This window comes from Acanthochromis polyacanthus, chromosome 8, assembly GCF_021347895.1.
Source record: "Acanthochromis polyacanthus isolate Apoly-LR-REF ecotype Palm Island chromosome 8, KAUST_Apoly_ChrSc, whole genome shotgun sequence".
In the NCBI taxonomy this organism is placed as follows: domain Eukaryota; kingdom Metazoa; phylum Chordata; class Actinopteri; family Pomacentridae; genus Acanthochromis; species Acanthochromis polyacanthus.
The window spans coordinates 27705763-27728316 of record NC_067120.1 but is presented as its reverse complement, the minus strand read 5'-3'; the positions used below and the strand labels follow the sequence as shown (position 1 = coordinate 27728316).

Here is a 22554-nt window from a genome sequence, read left to right as displayed (position 1 = left end):
GTTTCGTTTACGGGCGACGAAACGACGCCGCAGAGGTCTCGTCTATCGCCGCCGGCACGGAGGTTTCGTTTATCGACGTCGCCACAGACACCGGCATCATCTCCAGTCTCTTCCGGGACGTCAACGGAGCTCTTGCAGTGAGTGTGTGTGTGTGAGTGTGTTTTTATTTTATTTTATAGCGCTAAACAGTTTTGCACTGCTCATATGAGTGAAGAAAACAGGCCTGCAACGGTTTTGACTTAAGGGTACCCATTGTATTTTTTTGTTTGTTTAATTTTCATGATTTGGACATCATAAAGGACAAAATTGCATTCGAGTGCCATTCTGACTGAAAGTTAAGAGGATCCGACTGTGGTTTGAAACCAAAAGTGCCTAGTATTGCGTTTGAATACTGTTACTGACTTATTATTTTCCTTGTTTTTTTATTTTTCATATACTTGTATATATTTAATTGCATTTACCACAGTAAATAAGTAATGCTTACTTGGTGTTTCTTCTGAAAATGTTTGAGTTCCTCTTAGAGAGTGCTTTAGAATGTCAACAATTCACTTAAAGGGTATCTATATTGTATATACAAACTGTTAAGTATTAGAGCAGAGTTTACTAGTTAGAAAAACCATAGCACATCAACCTTTGTTATTTATAGGCATTAATTTACCATTGGATAGTTGGCAAAAAGAACTTGGGGAGCGCACCTCATAAAAAGGCTTGGGGTCTAGAGGGCGCTACAGTATGAACAGCGGTTTATAGTACTATAAACACAATTCTGGAAAGTCATCTCAAAGACACTCATCTCTGAAATCTCCAGATTAACAGGAGAACTACGCTGACCTTACAAAGTCATCTATTTTTTGCTTGACTGTCCTGTGTCTCTCTCCTTGGTGTCTGAGCTACCACAGCAGTCTCTGAGTCACTCACTTTGCAGCTGCAAAAGGTTCTGTGTGAATCAAGATAGATGTGTTCTTTAAAAACATCATGTATCTAAAAAAAAATACAGGGGTACCTCAAAAAAAACTTCTTGGCCACACCAGAAAATGTAGCAAGAGAAATTCTGTTCTTGAATTTTTTTTATTTTATTTTTTACAATATAGTCTCCTTTAACTTCAGTGCACTTGGTCCACTAATGTTTCATCGTCTCTATCTCTTTTTGGAAGAAGGTTACAACTTGAGCCTCCAGATTCACCTCAGCAATAATGGATGACTTTATCATCACTCCAGAAATGGAGACCATGCACATGGGTTTTTGGAATTTGGGAAACAGAAGTCCAGCGGTGCGGGTCAAGTCAGGAAAGTTCATGGAGCAACAGTTCAAAGCCATATTTAGTTGTTTCTGCCACCAGCCAGTGTAGTAGAATATTTTTGGGTATGATGTGCTAAAAGTAAAAGATGATTTAGTCTTGGCAAATGCTATTAACCCTCATGTTGTCCTTCCCAAAAAAATGTTGTTGCCTTGTCTGAAAAAAAGTCCAAAATTTCTGAAAAAATTTATAAAAATTTGCAAAATCTTCAGGAAGAAAAGTTTCCCTCAAAAGTTTTATTTAAAAAAAATAAAAAGTCCCCAAATTTGACAGCGAAATCACTGGATTTTGGTTGATTTTTTTTCTGAATGTCCTTAAACATTTTTTTAATTTGTTTTTTTCCACCAAAAAATGTTCAAAAATTTCCGAAAACAATTTTGAAAATGTGGAAGTTTTCACTGTGGATTTTTTTTTCCACATTTTTAAAACTTTAAAATGGGTCAATTTGACCCACAGGGTAATGACAAGTTGACTTAATGTATTTCTAAATTCTTCCAACTGTCTCATATCCATAGAGATTTTGCTGATTTTCAGGTGGAAATACAGTTTTAAAAATGTCTGGGGATTTGTTTTAAGGACTGCACAATATCTTGGTGGTTAGCACTATCACCTTGCAGTTAGAATTCCAACCAAGGGCTTTCTACAGGGAGTTTGTGTAGTGCCCTTGTAAAGAGGTAGCGAGGGAAAATATTGTAGAAAACACACAGTACGCTGTTCATCCGCTCGCTTGTCTGTATTGAGTCCAATTTCATATGAATACACAGAAAAACACTTCTGTACTCAATAAATACATACAGAACTACACATTAACCTTCCATCACAGTTATTTTAAACATAACTTATCTAAACATTATTAACGATGAAGTAGACAGTAATACTTTAACCCAGGACTGCAAGGTCGCTAGCAGCAAGCTTACATTTTGACCGATTCGCGTTAAACTCTTGAAAATAATACAAAAACACAAAACACAAACCCTTATGCTAATTCAGACACAGAACATATGCCAAACATTACTGTTTTTATTTTTACACCATTAAACAGAAGCAATTACTTTAAAAAGGGGTAGTGAGGGAAAATGTTATAGAAAACTCACAGGACGCTGTTCAACCACTTGCTCGTCTGTATTGAGTGAAGGAAAAAAGGGCGCGCTCTCACCCTGCTAGAGCCCCAAGGCATTACTAGTAGATCGATGCACATTTCAACTCTCTTAGCACTTGCATCACAGGCATTATTTAAGGCCTTACTAGTGGATCGGTGCTAAATCAGCCCATACATAAATCAGTTTGTGTTGCCATCCACAACTACTACATTTGCGTGTTTTCCCTGTGCATATGTGAGTTTTCACCAGGTTCTCCAGCTTCTTCCCACAGTCCAAAAACATGCTGATGCACTGGACCTTCGAAACACCGATCATGGAATTGATTAGCTGGTCTCTCAATGCAATTGACAAGCTTGTCGCCACAAAGAGCACGGGCCTAGGGAAACCTACCTGCCCGGATGAGAGTTTCGCCTCTGGTTATGTGATCAACGCCTGTGGGAAGTGGAAGGGGATCATGTGCCTGGCACCCCTATCCGTGGAGGATGTGGAAGATGTTTATATATTTGGATTTGTGATGACAGGCCTGATGTGTACAGACCTGAGCTTCTGGAAAATTAGGATGACCGCAGATAGAAACGACATCCAAACTCTGCTGGTCTTTGCAAATGATTGGATCAAGGCTGCTGGTGATCGGAGTGATGAACTCAAATGTAAGATGGACAATTTGCTTGGTGTGACTGTTGATTTGAGTTGCAAAGAGTCGCAAATTGCTCATCTCCCCTGCCAAAACAAGAAGGATACTGATTACATTCTGGTGCCCCTGGAACAATAACAAACTCCTCTGGAAGTTTTCATGGCCAAGAGATAGCGCGCCCGCCCCCCTCACACACACACACACCACACACACACACACACACACACTTCCCCAAGGACAGCTGTTGACAGTAGTGTCGTCTCCATAGCAACCTGCTGTGTTATCGCACTTCCACCCTCGCGAACTGAGACACCTCGGTCCGGGACAGAAGGAGATTGGCTACACGCATACACACACAGTCTGCAAATTTTAAAATGTGTCTATTTATGAAAATAGACACATTTTAAAATTTGCAGATGACACTGTTATTGTCAGTTTGCTGCATAATAATGAATCCAGCCATGGTCCAGTCCTGCAGGATTTCATCAGTTGGTGTGACCTTTCCTTCTTGGTGCTGAACACGTCAAAGACGAAGGACATGTTCATTGATTTTAGAACACAGGCTCCAAACTGCGACCCCACAATCATTAAGGGCCAGCCTGTTGAACGTGTGGATTGCTACAAATACCTTGGGACTGTTATTGATGCCAAACTGACTTTTAGCAGGAATTGTGAAGAGCTGTGCAAGAAGGGACATCAGTGTTTATTTTACTTGCGGAAACTGTCCCGTTTTAATATTGATAGATCTATGATGACCCTGTTTTATCATGCTTTTATTGAGTCGGTATTATCTTTTGCCCTGGTGACCTGGTTTGGAAATTTGTCTCTACAGGACAAAAATTCCCTCAACCAAATTATCAAGTGGGCTGGTCGGTTAATTGGGAAGCCTCAACCCACTATGCCAGCCTTGTATGGCACACAGCTGCAGCGCAAAGCCAGCTCCATTCTAAAAGACTGCTCACATCCCCTGAATGGGGAGTTCCAGCTCCTTCGTTCGGGCTGCCAGCTTGTGGTCCCCAAGGGACGGACAAAACGCTATCGGTACAGTTTTGTACCCTCAGCTATTTTAATGCTTAACTGCAAGTCCACCAGGTGAACACTCTTGTGCAGATTGTTTTTAGGTAGATCAGGATATGTTGGAGCAGTTTCCCTTTCCCTTTTTCTGATTAATTATGCTTTTTGTTGTGATTTGTCTGGTATGAATGTTTGTTGGGTGTTTTGTCATTTCATTTGTTGTTGGGATCACTGGGTTCGTTTTTGCACAACAATTTTACCATTTGGTACAATACAGAAACCTTGGACCTTGAACACACATGCCCATCCCCCCTCCCCACCGCCTCCACAAGCTTCCCACTCACGGTGCACAGTGGTCAGGAATCCCGTGCACTGCTCCCTCTGGCGTGGCAGCTGCATAGGAGACTGACTAACTGTGCTGAGCTCCCTCCCCACTACCCCATCCTTATCCCAACTAACCTTGTCTTATGTCATGTTTTGCCTGTTGCGGGTTTTTTTTTTTCAGGTTCCTTCTCAAATTGAATTTCCCAACACTGGAGGTTTCATTTGGTATAACAAACCTTTTTTGTTTGTTTGTTTGTTTGTTTTACCCTCTGCTATCCCTACCCAGATCCCAAATGTCTTTTTTTTTTCCCTTTTCTTCAAGAAAGACAGCGTGCTCCTAGGCGCAGCAGTCAGAGCTGCCATTGGCAGGGCAGCTCGAGTGAAATTTCATTGTATATGAAAGTGTGCAATGACAAATAAAGTATCTGTGATCTGTAATCGGTAACTCTAAATTGTCTATAGGTGCGAATGGAAGTGTTAGGATTTTCTTTGAGGCTCAGGAGCAGGAAGGAGATGGAGCAGGCAGATGCAGCAATAATGGTTTATTTACAGTGGAAAAACGTTACAGAACTAAAGCCAAAAGAGCTTAAAACCCTAACTCTAATCAACAACAGGATTTAAAATCAGGAAACTGAAAGGCTCAATCAAACAAGCTGCAGAGAAACTAGAAATGTCAGTGGTGACACTACTCAAAAATCAATACTCTATATTATAGAAAAGGAGCTTGAAACTAGTTAGAATTCTGTAAGCAAGGACTATAATAACTATAACTACAAACAAGGACTCCTCAAACAAAGACTGAAAACTGTAACTCTCAACTCTCTGTGAGCTACTCTCACTGTAGCTCTCAGCTATAAACATGAAACTCTATTGGAGCCCGCTCCATTAGAGCGGAAGCCCGCTGATACCCAGTTGAGGTGGCAGTGTCTTGAAGAGGAATGGTTGCACGGACGTGCGTCGGTGGTAGAAACCGGCTGGTGAGTGCTGAAGTCGGTACTTTGAAGGATGGCGGAGGGGAAGGTTTGAGTAACGACAGTGAGGAAGGCTGGAAGGCTGGTGGTTCTAGTGAGTCCAAGTCCAGGAGGCAGAGGTACACGAACAGAAGGCTGTTATTTGCTTATTTACAATCCGGCGTCAACTGAAGAGAAGAGTCAGGTTATATTGTGAGGGAGTAGTGAACTGATTGGCTCTGCAACATCTGCTCCCACTTCTGCTGATTGTCCTGATGAGATTGCCCACACCTGCCGCTGCCATCTCAGGGTCACACATTCCTAAAAAGGAAAAACACACAAGGGAAAGGAGGGGCCCTAGCCAGATCCCACAGAGGCAGGCCTGACAGTACCGTATTTTCCACACCATAAGGCGCATCGGATTGTAAGGCGCAGTCTCGATTATGGGGTTTATTTCTGTACTTTAGCCATATATAAGGCGCATCGGATTATTAGGCGTATGCTAAAACAAGGAAACGGAAGCAAAACAGTGAGTGTGGTTGAACTTTATTCTACTACGTATTTAAAAATACACATTATTTTTTGATCAATCTTTTGTCACACATGCATAAACGTCCTCATCTTCTGTATCTGAATTGAACAGCTGGGCAATTTCAACATCAAACATGTCGGGTTCACTCTTGTCATTGTCGGAGTCAGACTCGTTGCCGGGTGGCTGATGCCGGCAATGATGCCAAAGGAACCATAACTGATGGAATGAGCCATTCGCAGTTTCGCTGTACCGGTCGTCTGTACTTAGACTTGCATGGCTTAATCTTTGAGACAAGCATATGCTACTGGCAGGATCAACCAGGTAGCCCAGATGGGACGAGCGTGCGGCGCACGCCCAAGCATAGAGCTGGGTTGTCGCGCCTGGTCGGGACCGGGGCCACAAAGCGTGGCTGTGCTGGGGTGAACGGACAGACGGTGTGGCTTGGAGAAATGACCGTATCGTCCGGAGAGTTGACCGCCACCTGAGCGGGATGATGCCAGCAATGATGTTGGCTTCTGCGAAAGCTCGGACAATAGTCAGTACTGTACGTACCTTTATGTAATGTTCTCCAATAGGTTTATCGCTGCCAGCGTGTGTAGTGTACGTATTACATCCCTATGTCGACGGGCATTGGTCCGACAGTCAGATTTTGGAAATCCGTGCACACATAAGACGCACCGGGTTAAAAGGCGCACCATCGATTTTTGAGAAAATTAAAGGATTTTAAGTGTGCGTTATAATGCGGAAAATATTGTCTCTATATGTAGCCCTGTGATAGACTGGTGACCTGTCCAGGTTCTCCCCTGCCTTCACCCTCAGTCAACTGGGATAGACTCCAGCCCCCCGAGACCCTAATGAGGATTAAAGGCATTATGGAGGATGGTTTTTTTTTGGTTTAATTTGTCTGATTCACATAAAATGAATATACTGACCTTTAGTGGACTTGTATGTATGGTCTCTAAAAGAATAAAAAATTTAAAAAAATAACTGTGGACATGGCAGGACCTGAAAAACATCAGCCAATCATTGCGCTCGGACCGAGGCGTTTGGTTTGCTCCCTTTCCTGTCAATCAAAAATCTTCCGGCTCAGGCCTAGTTACGTAGATTACGTACGCCTTGGACTTACGTGTTTTCTGTATGTGTTGCTTTGGTATAGCTTCGTAGTTAGCTGGCGACTTGTTTTGTTCATCTTTTTTTACATAATGTCAGCTAAAGATCCGGGGGGACTCAGCCGTAAAAGACAACTTCACGAGTGCTACGCAAGTTTCTGGAGGGGGGCGTTTCTTCGTAAATGTTAAGAGGGGGGAGGTTAGAGGGGGTGAGGGAGAGGTTGTATGTGCGCATGCGCATGCTATGTTCAAAGTCGTAGGAAATTAAATCTCCTCTAATGCCTTTAACCCCTGTATAGATAATGGATGGATGTTCTAAGACAAGTTTTAGATTTTTACCTTTCTTACTGGTAATAATAAAAAAAATCGGAATGGTGTTCATTCATGGTTCTGTAATGAACTAATCAGTTGTTTTCTATGAAAGCACATCAGAGATATTTCACTGTTTAAAGTTTCCATTGACAGTAAAAATGGAGTGTAAGAGTTACAGAGGATGAAGAGACTCCACAAATACCAACACGGTCTCACGGGGATTCGTGAAACTGTCACGTCAGTTTTTGTTTCGGTTTCGTGCGCACCAACACGATGTCGTCATGTTTTTCGTGCCGCTCACCACGAGCGAAACCCGCTGTGGTAATCACATCTGAAAGTGGTTTATACCGGCGGATTCATGACGATTTAAGCTGTCCATCGGCGTTTGCGGACGTTTGGCGGCCGCAATGGCGGCCGCGGCGGCGGCCGCAAACGCCGATGGACAGCTTAAATCGTCATGAATCCGCCAAATTTGCATAGGAATTTAAAGAATGTCCGGCGGCCGCAGCGGCGGCCGCATACGCCGATGGACAGCTTAGATCGTCATGAATCCGCCGGTATAAACCACTTTCAGATGTGATTACCACAGCGGGCTTCGCTCGTGGTGAGCGGCACAAAAAACATGACGACATCGTGTTGGTGCGCACGAAACCGAAACAAAAACTGACGTGACAGTTTCACGAATCCCCGTGAGACCGGGCTGCAAATACAGTTTGATCAGAAAACATGAATACTTGATTCTGTTTTCTGCTTTGTTGAACAAATTGTTGTGCTGTGTTAAAAGTCATATTTTCTCACTTTTGTTTTACAGCACAGTTTTTTATTATTTGTATGCCAGTTTCCTTGACATACTGTAGACTGAGTGGATGGAGTCGTTAAATTTCTGTTTGACCTTCTTCGCGTTATCATGTCATTGTGTTTGTGCTGCAGTTTGATTATTTACATCTGCAGATGAGGTACTGATGAAACAGAGGCTGAATATCTTTCTGTTTACTGTTTGAGAGCAGAAATTATGTCTGAAGGGGAAAAACTGCCTCCATATCAGAGATCAAACAGCTGTTAGTGTTTAGCAGCACTCAGGAATGTTTTGTTTAATGTGTGGATGGTTTTTTTTGTTTGTTTTTTTTAAACTGTGAACATTTTTCTTCATGGGGTGACATTATGAAGGGACTTGGAGCTGCAAAGCAAAGAGTGGCTGACTTTTCATATTCATCATATTTGTGTTTTAATTTTCTTTATATAGTGTTAATTTACAACATAAGTTATGTAAGGACAATTCACATACTAAGGTCAAAAGCTTACAATATTCTGTTATAGAAAGAAACACAAACATTTACTTGTGACTTGGGAACATCCATCCATTGTCTATACATACCTAATCCTCATTAGGGTCGCAGGGGGCTGGAGTCTATCCCAGCTGACTTAGGGTGAAAGCAGGGGACACCCTGGACAGGTCACCAGTCTATCACAGGGCTACATAAAGAGACAAACACTCATATTCACACCTACGGACAATTTAGAGTTACCAATAAACCTCAGCATGTTTTTAGACTGTGAGACAAAGGCAGGATAAACTCATGCATGCACAGGGAGAACATGCAAACTTCATGCAGAAAGATCCTGGGAAGGCCGGGACATGAAGGCCAGGACATGATCTTCAAGCTGCAAGTTGAAAATGCTAACCACCAAGTGACTGTGCAGCCCCAACCTGGGAACAGTGGGAAGAAAAAACTCTCTTTTACCAGAAAGAAATCTCCAGCAGAACCTGGCTCAGGGAGGGCAGCCATTTGCCTTGAGCGGGTGGGGCGAGGGAACAGCGCCAATACAAACTGACAGCAGAGAGATGCAGAGAGAAAAAAGCAAGAGAGTCTGATCTTTATTTGAAAATTGTAGATCTTGACTTCAGGCATTTTTCAGCCAATTATGTGAATAGGAAGTCCATTTACAGCATAAATGTGCGGGTAGGATATAGGTAGATTGACTACGGTTTCAAAATGTTGAAGACTGCATCATAGTTCACATCTGTCATTCTCTGCACTGTCAAGATCATTTGTGATGCTGCATACATCATTTCTAATGTTGAGGCCAAGGGGCCTGGGTCTGTTCATGACTCCAGGATTTATGGAGAGTCTAACCTGAGCAACAGACTACAATGTGGTCAGCAGCCTGTCGCAGGGCGACATATACAGACAAACAATCACTCTTGCATTTACACCTATGGGCAGTTTAGAGTAATCAACTAACCTCAGCATATTTTTGGACTGTGGGAGGAAGCCGGAGTGCCCAGAGAAGACCCACACATGCACAGGGAGAACATGCAAACTCCATGCAGAAAGATCCCGGGAAAGCCAGGATGCTAACCAGCCCTGCTGTTTGAACAGTGTTTTTATATTTTCTCTTAAGCTGCTGCCTCGTGCACTTCTCCCCTGTGGGATTGCACATAAATGAAATAACTTAGTAGACTACCATTCAAACAGTTTTCCCTGTAATATTATTGTGATTGCAAAGGACTACGTTTAAACATACGCATTGACCCGAGCAGCAATGTTCTCCCATGCTATCGCCCTCTCTTTTGCAGCTGCACCGGTGTTGCACTTCATTCTAGAAACGGGTTCAAACTCGCTATATAAGTGCATTATAACCCACCGCTTCCCTGTTGCCATGGTGCCTTGTCGAATCAGGGCTCCATTGATGCTGTCTTTTTAGAGTTGTGGTGCACGCACTTAGCTCCGAGTGAAACTACTCAGAGTTGATTAAACCAACTCAAATCAGCCGTTCTGGAACCCAAAACTCAGAGTTTCCTATCTCAGAGTAGATCGACTCAGAGTTCAGGGTTACACTCAGAGTTTGTTAAACCTGCTTTGTGAAACGGACCCCTGGTCAACTGGGGCCTGTTTGGAGTCGTCCCTATGCCTGTGTGTCAGTTTTCTGTGGGTGCTCAGGCTTCCTCCCACAGTCCATCTGTCAGTTTTTTTACTCTTAGTCATAATCACTTCTGTGAGGAAACATTAATTCTGTGCTGATGAATCTCACACAGACTGGCAACTGGCAACAAAATCAGTGAAAATAGTGTTTCCCCTCGAACTCATCCCAGTCCCCTTGTAATCTTTGGAATTAGTTTGCTGTTTATCTAATTTACAGATCTAATTGAAACAGAAGGATGTCTGTGACTGGAGGTTAGAGGGATGTGGGGTGGGGTGGGGTGGGGGCACAAACACGACCATTCTGTTGAGAATAAATCAGTTTCACCCTGTAAGTGAAGTATAATTGAAATGCCAACAACTGTGATGAAGCTGTCTATTGAGCATGCTGCATCTCCTCAGTCTCCTCCTCCTCATCATCATCGCTCATCAAGGCTCATTAGGAAATAGGGAGGTGAACGGCTCTGTGGCCGGTTCCCACTTGGTCCAACTTTCAACTCTGAAACAATGTTCATTCATGAAGTTTCAAGGGATGATGACTAATTCATAAGCTATGAAACTGGAATTCTGTGCAAATGAAGCAGCTGTTTGCATTTTCTCGAAAGAAAATGTTTCTTTCTCATTGAGGCGGAATGTCAGCGTCAGTTACTAAATAATTCTTTGTTCCAGAGCAAAATTGTCAACAGCTATGGGCCAGTTCCAAGCATGACCTCTCCTTTAAAGCTGTCCTCAGAATAAAATGGTAGATATCTAAATAGCACAACAGAATTACTGTGGATATTTATAATCAGACAGAGGGTGTTGCTTTTGTGTGCTAAACATTTTAACTAGTGCACTACCAGGGCACCTCTGAATGAACAGCATAGATTGCAATAACAAGAGGTGTGTTTCTGTCTTGGGAACAGAAAGCTTTTGAGGAACTTTTGATGCCTTTCCACTAGAGAAAAGAGATGGCTGACAAATCAAAGTAAAACAGTCAACCCTTGACCCCTACGGTGAGGAAATCTGGTGGCTCTGTTCTGCTGTGGGGGGCATTTTGCTGGCATGGTTTGAACCCACTTGTCCTCATAAAGGAGTCACTATGTATCAACATAAAGATGGTTTGAGTGATCGCCTATTGCATGATAAGACTTTTCGAATGAGAGTAGTTTCTTTCAGAATGACAATGCCACCATCCATGGAGCATGACAGGTCACTGAGTGGTCGATAAAAATGATCTGAATCATTTACTGAAGCCCTGCAGTCACCAGATCTCAACCCAGCTGAACACATATGGGTGATTCGGGACTGATGTGCTCAACCAACCCAGTCTAAACAAAATTGCATTCCTATACAATTAAACTGCATTCTCAATTATTTTTTGAGAAATATATTCCATTTTAATGTAACATATCCCAAATACTTTTCTAAACAACACATCTTTGTCATTTACTGTTTGTCACTCTTTTCAAGTCAATCATTTATTAGATGTCACCCAGTCAACCCTGAAAATGAAGGAGATGCTTCAAACAAGTAGTGAAAGCATCATATTTTAATAAAATCATCACATTTCTTAACCATAGCCAATTAATTTTGATGCTTAACCTTATCCAAGCTTCTGTTATGTAAAAATGTCCAACCTTGTAGCTATGACACCTACATCTTACCCAATATGTGAGTTAAAATACAGTAAAATAAAGACAGCAAAACTTACTTTTGAGTTCTTAATGATGAAACTGTCAAACTGTCATCCATCACGGGATGCAAATTTTTGTCTTCTAAGTGAAAGCCTGATTTCTGGTTTGTGCGACCATCCACCCCTCCTACAAGGTTTTGTTGTCCATTTTGCTGTCCAACTTTTAGAGAGATTTCAAGATTCAAGACTTTTATTTATCACAAACACATTTATACACAGTATAACATGCAGTGAAATACATTGAGCACCTGTTCCAGACTGAAACAGTGAGAAACAATTGCAATGAGTCATAACAGTTGCAATAAGTAATAACTATTTATATACACCCCCTGTCAAAAGTTTTGAGACGGGTTCTAATTTATTTTAATGAGAAAGTGTCGCAAAACTTTCGACAGGGGGTATATATATATACATATATATACATACACACACACACACACACACACACACACACACACATATATACTGTGTTTTTCTATCATTGTGGGGACATACCATTGACTCCCATTCATATCTAACCCCTAACCCTTACCCTAACCCAGACCAAAACAATGCCTAACCCTAAAGAAACGTTTTTGCACTTTTACCTTTTTCAGTAACAACATGGCCAAGAAAACACTGTTTAAACTTGTGGGGACCAAAATGAGGTCCCCACAATTGACATTGTAAATGGTTGTATTTATATAGCGCTTTTATCCAAAGCGCTTTACATGATATGTCACATTTACCCATTCACACACTGATGGCGGAAGCTGCCATGCAAGGCGCTAACCACAACTCATCAGGAGCAATTAGGGGTTAGGTGTCTTGCTCAGGGACACCTTGACGTGAGCATGACGGGCCGAGGATCAAACCGGCAACCTTCCAGTTACAAGACGGCCACTCTACCCACTGAGCCATGCCGCCCCCCCAAAATGCCACAAGCTGGGCTCGAACTCACAACCACGGCACCAAAGGCGGAGGCTCAACCTGTTGAGCTATCGGTACATTGTTTTCGGTTTTCCTACAGTTGTGGGGACCAAACGTCAGCCAGCACCTGAGCGCGCGCGCGCACACACACACACACACACACACACACACACACACACACACACACACACACACACACACACACACACACATATACATGCATATATACACACTACCGTTCAAAAATTTGGGGTCACTTAAAAATATCCTTATTTTTTGGGGCACCCGTATAGCTCAACTGGTTGAGTGGGCTGTAATATTCTGACAAGAATATATTTTATTTTGCCTTATGCATCATTTGATTATGGCTGTAGTCACCTGGTTGGATGGTGGTGTCACATGGTTGAGGACACACTGTGTTGTGGCGTGCTGGCTCCGCCTGCCTGTTTTGCTATACTTATTACAAGCTCTGCTCAGTAAAGCTCCTTCTTCTCATGCTACACTGGATACCTGCCTCCCTCGTTTATGTACGCACCGTACACACTCAGAAACACAACATGGGCGACCCATGAACAACAGATATAGTCCCCAATGCAGCACTCTGGGTTGGATTCCTGCTCACGGCCCTTTGCTACATGTCTTTCCCCATTCTTCTCCTCACTTCCCTGTCTGTCTTCACTGATCTATCAAACAAAGGCCAAAAAAAATGTTTAAATGTCCTTTTTAAAAAATAAATAAATAAAAGCAGTTTTTTCAGTGGAGATATTAAATTCAACAGAAATCCATTGTAGACATTTTTAATGTGGTAAATGACTATTCTGGCTGGAAATGGCTGATTTTTAATGGAATATCTACATAGGAATACAGAGGCCCATTTCCAGCAACCGCCACTCCTGTGTTCTAATGGTATATTGCGTTAGCTAATTGTGTTCAAAGGCTAGTTGATGATTAGAAAACTATTATGCAATTATGTTAGCACATTAATAAAAGTGTGAGTTTTCATGGAAAACATGAAATTGTCTGGGTGACCCCAAACTTTTGAATGGTAGTGTAGGTGTAAGTAACTATACCTGTTACGACCCGGCTTTCTAGGGTGGCCAGACAGTATCAAAAAGAAACTGAATCAACGCTGAGTTCCAGAGTGGTAGGCGGGATTTATTTTGAAAGATGGTATGGAAACAAAACACAGAAAGCAAGGGGGTAAAAGCAAATGGATGCTGCTGAAACAAAAACAAAATAAACATAACCGAAAGCAAATGTCTCCATGATGTTGATGTTAAAAAACTGAAAGAAAATAAAAGATAATTAATACACAGAACAGCTCTAAACCAAAATACAGTGCACTAGCACCCCTGAATGATACTAACAATGAATAATCTAATTATATCTCTTCACGAGCCAACAAAACTCTTACACTAGCCTTTTCCCCCTACATGCACACTAACTATGAGCACAAAGGTTCACAAATTTTCACCGGTGAGCTCAACTTCTCCTAATATGAACTGCCATCGAATAAATGAGTCTTTTAAACTGCAGCTGGAACGGTAATTGGAGTGCATTGACTATATAAACATGGTCTTTATTAAAATTAACAGCGCAACCACAAATACTATGAAACACTTAGATAATGAGAAACTATGGAATTTTAAAGGTAATAAATACTGCATCAATAAAGCTTTATGGACTCTGGATAAATCAACTATGCTTTTACTTAAAATTCCAAATTAAGAATCTGATCAACTGCAGAAATTCCCTCTGTTATTGAACACCTGGTCAGTAATGATCTCACATAGCAGTTGCACAGGCCAAACATCCTGGACATACTCCAGTCTGACGGACTGTCACTGATATGGGATTATGGAAACTGACAGGTTAAGCTGACTTGAACTATTTTTTAAATATCACTCTTGTGATAAGAGTCTATAGTTGTTGTTATTGTCTACCTGTCTGTGTGTACAGGATTGATTGAGTTATGACACTCACACTAACACAAAACCTGTCCTGTACACTTGATATACTGTACCTCTGTGTCATGACCTTTCCTACAGTTTGAACACCTCTGGAATATGGTCAAACCTTTAATAGGCAGAAACATCACTAATGGTGCTAAAACCAGTCCAAATTATAACAAATCAGTTTTCCCCACCTAATTTGTTGAAAACTGCCATTGCAGGTGCTGATTCCTGTCCCATTGTTGCAGAGTATCTTGAAATTCTGAGGTTTCTCCCTGAATTATGAGATCAAAATCTTGTAATTATGAGATAGTAAGTTACATTTATGAGAGGTAGAAGTTGAAATTACAAGACAAGGTCTTAAAAATGTTTTGGGACTATAATGTGCTTCCAGGTGGGCTGCAGATTCAGCTGATTTTATCACTTCACTCATCTTGTTAACATTGTCACATTTTTTGATATTATTCACTTCATTAATAAGAGAATATCGATTGCTTGAAAAATTACTATTAAATCTTCGTTGGACATAATCTTTAGATCTAGCTAATTAGAAAAAAGAAAAGGGACAGTTACCAGAATGAAGTCACACATGGTTCCACAGTCACCATGAATCAGATATACAAAACCATCAGAAATATTGTTTTAGCACTGACCACTTTCTTTTTCTGCCTTTCCACCACAGTTCTTCGTAACAGTAAAGCTTCTTGCCACCTCTGTAAGGCTGAGTCACACTGGATGACACAGAGCTTCTTTAAAATTTCATACACTGGATTCAGCCCCATTTGAATTTCCAGGATCAAACATGTGTACTCTTTAAATATTAAGCAGACACTCATCATTTGCTGCGAGCGGCGATCATCTACATTCAGCCGTACATCTCCTGTCTGCCTTGGCTGTTTGACATCCTCTGCTCCTTCTCGCTGTTTGAGCCTCATTCATTACCACCGTACAGACGTGTAATCAGTCTTAACTACCAGAGCAAATGTCTCCCCTCAGACAGATCCCCCGCCGCCTGCCTGCTATTAAAATTAAATTGGATTTCATTTCTAAGCTTCTATTAATTCAGAGAAGTCTCCTCTATTGATGGAGGGTCCAGTCCTGCAGTTAGTTTCCCCCTCCTGTCTTTTTTGTTTTTAGATTTCCGGCCAGCGGCCTGAAGAGCGATTTGGCTCTGATAATGATAATCACTGTGAGCATTTTTGTGACGACTTTGCAGAGTTTTCAAATAAAAGATGATAATGTCTTCTATACCCTGTTATTTAGTCACAGTTAGTGAGATGGGGGCAATTTTACTGTTATTTTTTGTGTTATTGGGTATGTTATCAGAAATGTGTCTCATTTCAATTTCCAATAGTCTTTTCTAAATTTCTTTCTGCCTGGCAGCAAGGATGAGCTCCATAACATTCGGATTCAATAGTCAGGAAAAGTCAGACAGACTCAACTCAGATGAAAATTAATGTATTTAGTGTAACTGGTCTAGTTGTTCTGTCTGTTTATTTTCAAAATGTTTGGTGTTATATTACATATTTTTCTCAGCAGCCATCCATCCCAAGTGGCAGTTGTCACTGCGGGTCATTTCTGTACATACGGGCCACTAGAGACCTTCTCCACCTTCTAGTAGGCTCAGTAAATGCATTGTCACCCATTTAGATCACAAATAAAAAAAGAAAATGAATAAAAGCAGCAAACTACTTTGTTGTATGAGTCAGTCCATGCACAATCTCAAGTAAAGTCATGATTCTGAAAACACAACTTTAGCCTAACCAAGTAGTTTGTTTTTACTAAAACAGCAAAGCTGAAGTCAACACAAAGCTTAAAAGATAAAATAGAGCTATAACTAATCCTAAGTTTACAGTGTGAGAGTCCATTCCCTTAGTTCTCCACGAACCTCTCCAACCTCTCAATGTTTGCATTTGTTCTTCCTTTTAAGTCTGAAACCACAGCTCCACCTCAGTAGGCAAAAAAAAAAAAAAAGACCCATATTTTTATTTATTTATTTTATAGGGACAGTGCACATTAATGGATATCTATTTAGACAGCAATAATTGTAAATAAGCAAGATTATAGCAACAATGCTAATTTACATCCACAGTCCCTAGGCAGGTAACAAAAAACTAACAGTGAAACATAGGACAATAGACATACACTACCATTCAAAAGTGTGGGGTCACCCAGGCAATTTCATGTTTTCCATGAAACTTCCCACTTTCATTCATTTGCTAACATAATTGCATAAGGGTTTGCTAATCATCAATTAGCTTTTCAAGATGACTAGCTAACACAATGTACCATTAGAACGCAGAAGTGATGGTTGCTGGAAATGGGTCTCTGCACCCCTATGTAGATATTCCATTAAAAATCAGCCGTTTCCAGCTAGAATAGTCAATTACTATATTTACAATGTCTAGATAGTATTTCTGAATATTTTAATGTTACCTTCATTGAAAAAAAAGTTTTTCTTTCAAAAAAAAGGACATTTTTGAGTCACCCCAAACTTTTGAACGCTAGTATACTGTAGGACAATAGGTCATAATAAAAGGACAATAAGTGACTATAGAAGTACATTACAAAATGCACACAAATAAGTTAAAGATCAGTGGTCACAAGGCTAGCTCACTTTCAGCCACTGTTTAAGGTGAGTTTTGAAGGTTGGTAATGTGGTATGTATCGGAATGATCTGCAACAAGCTTCAAAAGACCTAAAAATCTAGATAATGTGCAATTAGGATTTGCATGTCAGATTATACTGACTAAGATTATAATTAAACAACTGATGTGAAATCCATATTCCCTTTACCTTTTAATACAACCTTCATAACAATTTTGACATTTCAGGTGAACAAGACCTCATAGGTCAGAGGTGGAGCCATCCATAATATTTACAACAGAACAATGTGAACAAGTCTCTGAAGCATAGACTGTATAATAAAGATGGACGTAGCTACTGTGATGTCACCCGTTGGTTTCTGCACTGAGCAAATGAAGCCCGGATTTTGCTACTTCCTGCATGACATCTTGGATTTTTGGAGCCAGAGCCAGAGAGCAGAACCGGAGAGCCGTGATTGGTCAGACTGACTGAGAGCCGAGGCCTCTCTGTCCCGCCCAGATTTACTGTCTTCTGCTGTTTACAGACGCTGCTACTAACAACGTTACCTCCAAAAGTGGAGCTAAACTCTACAGGTAAGTATTAAAGTAATCTTTGTAAGTAGTTGTACTCTTCTCTATAGCTTTGATAATAAACATGTTCAAACATCGTGTTTTAAAGTTGTTCTGTTAATCTCAAGTTATGTTTCCTAACTTTTGTGCTCCCACTGATGCTAAACCCGGTTTGTCAGTGTCATAAATTAGTTAACTGTTAGCTCTTTCTAAGTGTCCTGCAGGTCACAGATGATCAATCATAACGGATCGATAACTGCTCTCTTAATGATGAGCAGATATAAATAAATCTATGTTAAAGTTCCTCCACAGAACTTTGTTACTGATAAATGTTAATCTCTCAGTTCAATGAATGAAGAACAGTTCAGTTCTGAGTTAATATCTCTGTTCTTTGCTTCAGACTGTTTTTAACACCTTCATTTCAGTGAGAAAAACTTCTGTGGAAATGATTCTTGCAGAAAAAGTAACACTGAGGGTCTACCCACTATTATACTGGACCACAGAGCGGTGTTTTCTGCTGCTTTTTAACGTAAAACAGATCTTTTTTTTCTCTGCAGCGATGTAATGTCAGATAACTGTGTGGAGCTCATGTAATCAGAGTGCTAATGATACATTAGAATAAAAACAATAAACTTTATTGTCTATCTAAGGCAGTAAACGTTCTTTGGCCTCAATCAGGAAAACAAACATTCCCATAAAATTTTTTAAAAAAATAGGACAAAAAACACAAATCTATTATGTTCCATTTATATCATGCTGTGTTCATTCTCATATTTACTGTTCCAGCAGCTGGAATGAAAGAACCTTGGAGACCTTTCCTCACTGTTAGTGTCTTTTCCTTCTAGCTTTGGTCTGGATCATTGGGAACATCAAGCCTGATGGACTGAGAGCTCCAGAGAACATGAACATCAAGCTGTGGTTGTCTGAAGAGTCATCTCTCCTTCATCACTGTGAGGAAGAGCAGCACTGATGTCCTCATCCTTTCAGTAATAACAATAATGCTGCAGATTGAGCTCCTCTTTTCATAATACTACTTTTCTTGTGACTGTTCAGTTTTTACACTTCACTGTAAGCAACATCTTATTTATTTCAACCATTTATTGCATGTGTTTACACATCTTTACAGCTCAGAATTGTTAAATAATGCAGTTTTTAAATGTACAATAAAGGTAATAATGAAGCTCTTGCTCTGAATGTGTTGATGTTTTAATGCTGCAAATCTGCTATAAATAATGAAATCATGTAGTCTGTATTATCATGCCACAACAACAGAGATCAAGTTAAAGGTGATACGTGAAACCTCTGAATACTAAGAACAGACAATAATAAACTGCTGAAAGAGTTGGTCTGTCCTGTAAGTGAAAGCTAAACAGGAAGTGGTTCACTGAGGATGTCGTCCATTCAGTCTCCTTCACATCCAGATGAGGTTTTCCTTCTGTTGGCTTCACTCAGAAGGTCCTCACAGTGAATATGAGACACCTGAGATGAAGAGAGACATCACAGTATCAGCATCAACAACAGAGGTTCATTTTAATGTGACCCTGGAAAGATTTCCTATTTCATATAGTTTTCCATGCCCTGAAACACAGAAAGGCCTGTAGTCACTTCAGCTTTAGAGAAGAGGATTTTATTCTTCAGCTTATCTGTGCTGCAATTTCAGTGTAATAACTGGAGTGTTCATCATTACTTTGGTCATATTCTGGGAGTTCATTTTTCCAGTCTACACTGCAGGAATATGTACTACAACATGTGAAACAATCATTAAACAATGACTATTAGACTGACTATTGACTATCTGACTATTCAACACGGTCTCACGGGGATTCGTGAAACTGTCACGTCAGTTTTTGTTTCGGTTTCGTGCATTTGGCACATGCTATTCCTGAGATAAACAGTGTGGCAAATTCTGAATATTCGCTGTGGCTAAACAGTAACATATACATTTTAAACAGAATAAAAAAATGATAGAAAAACAATGTTTATGAGCTTATCTATTACAACAAATAATAGTTTCAGACAATCCCCCAGGTCTGGATCCCTCTTTGCCTCACAGAAAGGTAATGCTATGTCTAGCCCCATCTACAGCAAGCATGGAAAAGAACATGTGCAAGCAGTCCGGCTGCCAAATAGAGGAATTTACCACCAAATGTTTGTCAACTGCTGCAAAGTGTCGAAAATAACAACAGCTCATAACGAAAAGAAATAAATGACTTCACCTGGAATTATATGTCTGATTACACAGTGCAATGGGAAACTCATTATTTGGATGACTCACGAAATACTATTTTATCTACATGGAATGCTTAACATATTAACAAAATCATACTAATTTATTCAAATGAACTTTTAAACTTGTGCAAAACATATGAAATATTTTTGTAAATTACAAGATAATTTTTAGGTTGGTTACATTTACATGACACACAACACAAACATCGTTAGCTTAATGCTACATTAGCTTTAATCCGGCCATGACTGAGTAGCTACCTCTGTTAGCATCGCTAACATTAAAGCTAATATTTACTATGCTAACTTTCTTCTCTGGTCAATACACACAGAAATAAACTCCCCCAACATCTGGAGTGCATCTGACACTAAAGTTGCATATAAAGTGCATTAAAACCAGCACCGCTAAGAAAATAAACATTAACTTAGCAAACTATCAGAGTCCTTTTAGTGTCTGCTGGTAGAATCTGCCAAAGAGAGAAAACTGATTAAAACAAGCCAACGTGTAAATAAACTATCTGTGGAAAATGTTCTGCTGCTTCTTCGATAAATAAACTAACAGTTATTATATCAGAATTAATCCAAATGAGAAGAACAGAGTTTATGCTAAATGAGCGTCTGGGCTACATGCCTTCTCCATAGGACCTGTCAGTCATTCCGTACCAGACTGTCAATCAACTAACCACACCCCCTGGCTCTGAAACACTTTAATGCTCTATATAAAATTCAATACTGATTTACTTTAAGATCGGTCAGCTGATCGCTTGTGAACCATGAAAGCTAACGAAAAAAATCCTGAGCCGTAGAAAAGCATTCTATCAAATTTTAGTTTTTCCCGTGTAGAATTAGGGTATATGGAGCCAGAGTTTTTTAAACCAGCCCCTGTCAGACAGTGTGATGTTGCAAGTTATTGACACTACTGGGTAGGCTTAATTTTTGGAGCTAGGCACTATGTCGATCTTTAATATGCAGTCTATGCTAAGAAGCTGTTCTGGCAGTTTATAGTTGAAACGTAATCCTGGTTTTGGAAACAACAGTTGACTATTGGATATTCAGCTGGTTGAATGAACTGTTCCCACTGTGCATTTTATGTGTTTGATCATTTAAATGATCAGCTCTGTTTCTGCTCCAGGGTTGGAGAAAGTTGGACGTGACTCCATCTACGAGCAAGAGGGGAAAGTGCAGTTTGTAATGGACGCTGTTTACTCCATGGCCCATGCGCTGCACCACATGCACCGCGAGCTCTGTGCCGGATACCCTGGCTTGTGTCCGCGCATGGCCCACATCGATGGGAAGGAGCTACTGGCCCACATCCGTGCCGTTAACTTCAATGGTAAGAACTGCTGCCTGACTGCACAGGTCTCCATCTACATCAAGACTACATGTTCTCACAAAATCACTTCAAATTTCAAGTTGTGCAGTGCATGGTCCATAACATTTGTATACTTGTCCTCATACTTTCATAGTTGTAGGAATGATCATTGCTCTTTCACACTTTAGTAGTTTCTATTAAAAACATTTACAGCAAACACTACTGCTGCAGAGGAAAGCAGTACATCTGATTGTGGCATTTCTTCAAAACATTTATTTACACTGACCATACAGTAAGCACACATTGTGTTCTACTTGCTTCAGCATTCATCATTTCTTTAAAAAAATAAATTTGTACATTTTTGAACTGGCATGCAGCATGTTCTCCAGTACGTTGTCACACTTTTTCTTTTTAAATCAGCTGTGTTAAAGTTATTTTGTGGTCATTGATTAAACCTCTAAAACTCATTTCTTTGTATCACAGTTGCATACTTTGAAATATTTTTCCATAAAAATAATCCCCTCCTGCTTTAAAATGCCTTAGACATAACTCCATATTGTTGCTTCTCCTACCACTACTTGGAGTAATTCAGTTATACTGTGGTGGAAAAAAGTTTTCCAACACCCCATGCATTTGTGAAATATTGCATTAAGAGTCACTCTTATGTCTTCAAGTGCAATTTCTTTTAGTACATCCACAGCCAAAATACTAAACAAATCCTAAAAATCCATTAAAAACTTAAAACTGATTGGTTCCAGAAAAACACATAAGAATTTTTTTGAGTTTTGGGTAATTTTGGTACGAGTGATCCACTAATGAAAGTCATGCTTTATATTAAAAGGCACAATTTTTGTTGTTGTGTTTTCATGTCTATATACAGTAAAGGCAGCCCATTTGAAAGTTCTTCAGAGACAAAAATGGCTAAAACAAGGAACCTAACGCAGAAAACACACCTGCAGACACAGATTCTCAACGAGGAAGGGTACAGCTGCCGCCAGATAGCCAGGAAGTGCAGATGCAGTCCTTCTGTAGTTGAAAACACTCTGCAGAAATACAGACGAACCAACAGCTTGGAAGACAAACCAAGATCTGGACATCCAAAGGTTTCTTCAGCAAGAAAAGACACATGTG

The 22554-nt window shown here is 40.4% G+C and overlaps 1 protein-coding gene across 4 annotated transcripts in view; it reads left to right on the top strand.

The window, feature by feature from the left end:
- Positions 1-22554, top strand: part of grm8b (glutamate receptor, metabotropic 8b) — a 417912-nt gene that overhangs the window by 218286 nt on the left and 177072 nt on the right. For all 4 annotated transcript variants that reach the window (XM_051951555.1, XM_051951556.1, XM_051951554.1 and 1 more), the window contains exon 7: positions 21244-21444. In XM_051951555.1, coding sequence (XP_051807515.1) covers positions 21244-21444 — 201 coding nt within the window. The remainder of the gene's footprint in view (positions 1-21243; positions 21445-22554) is intronic.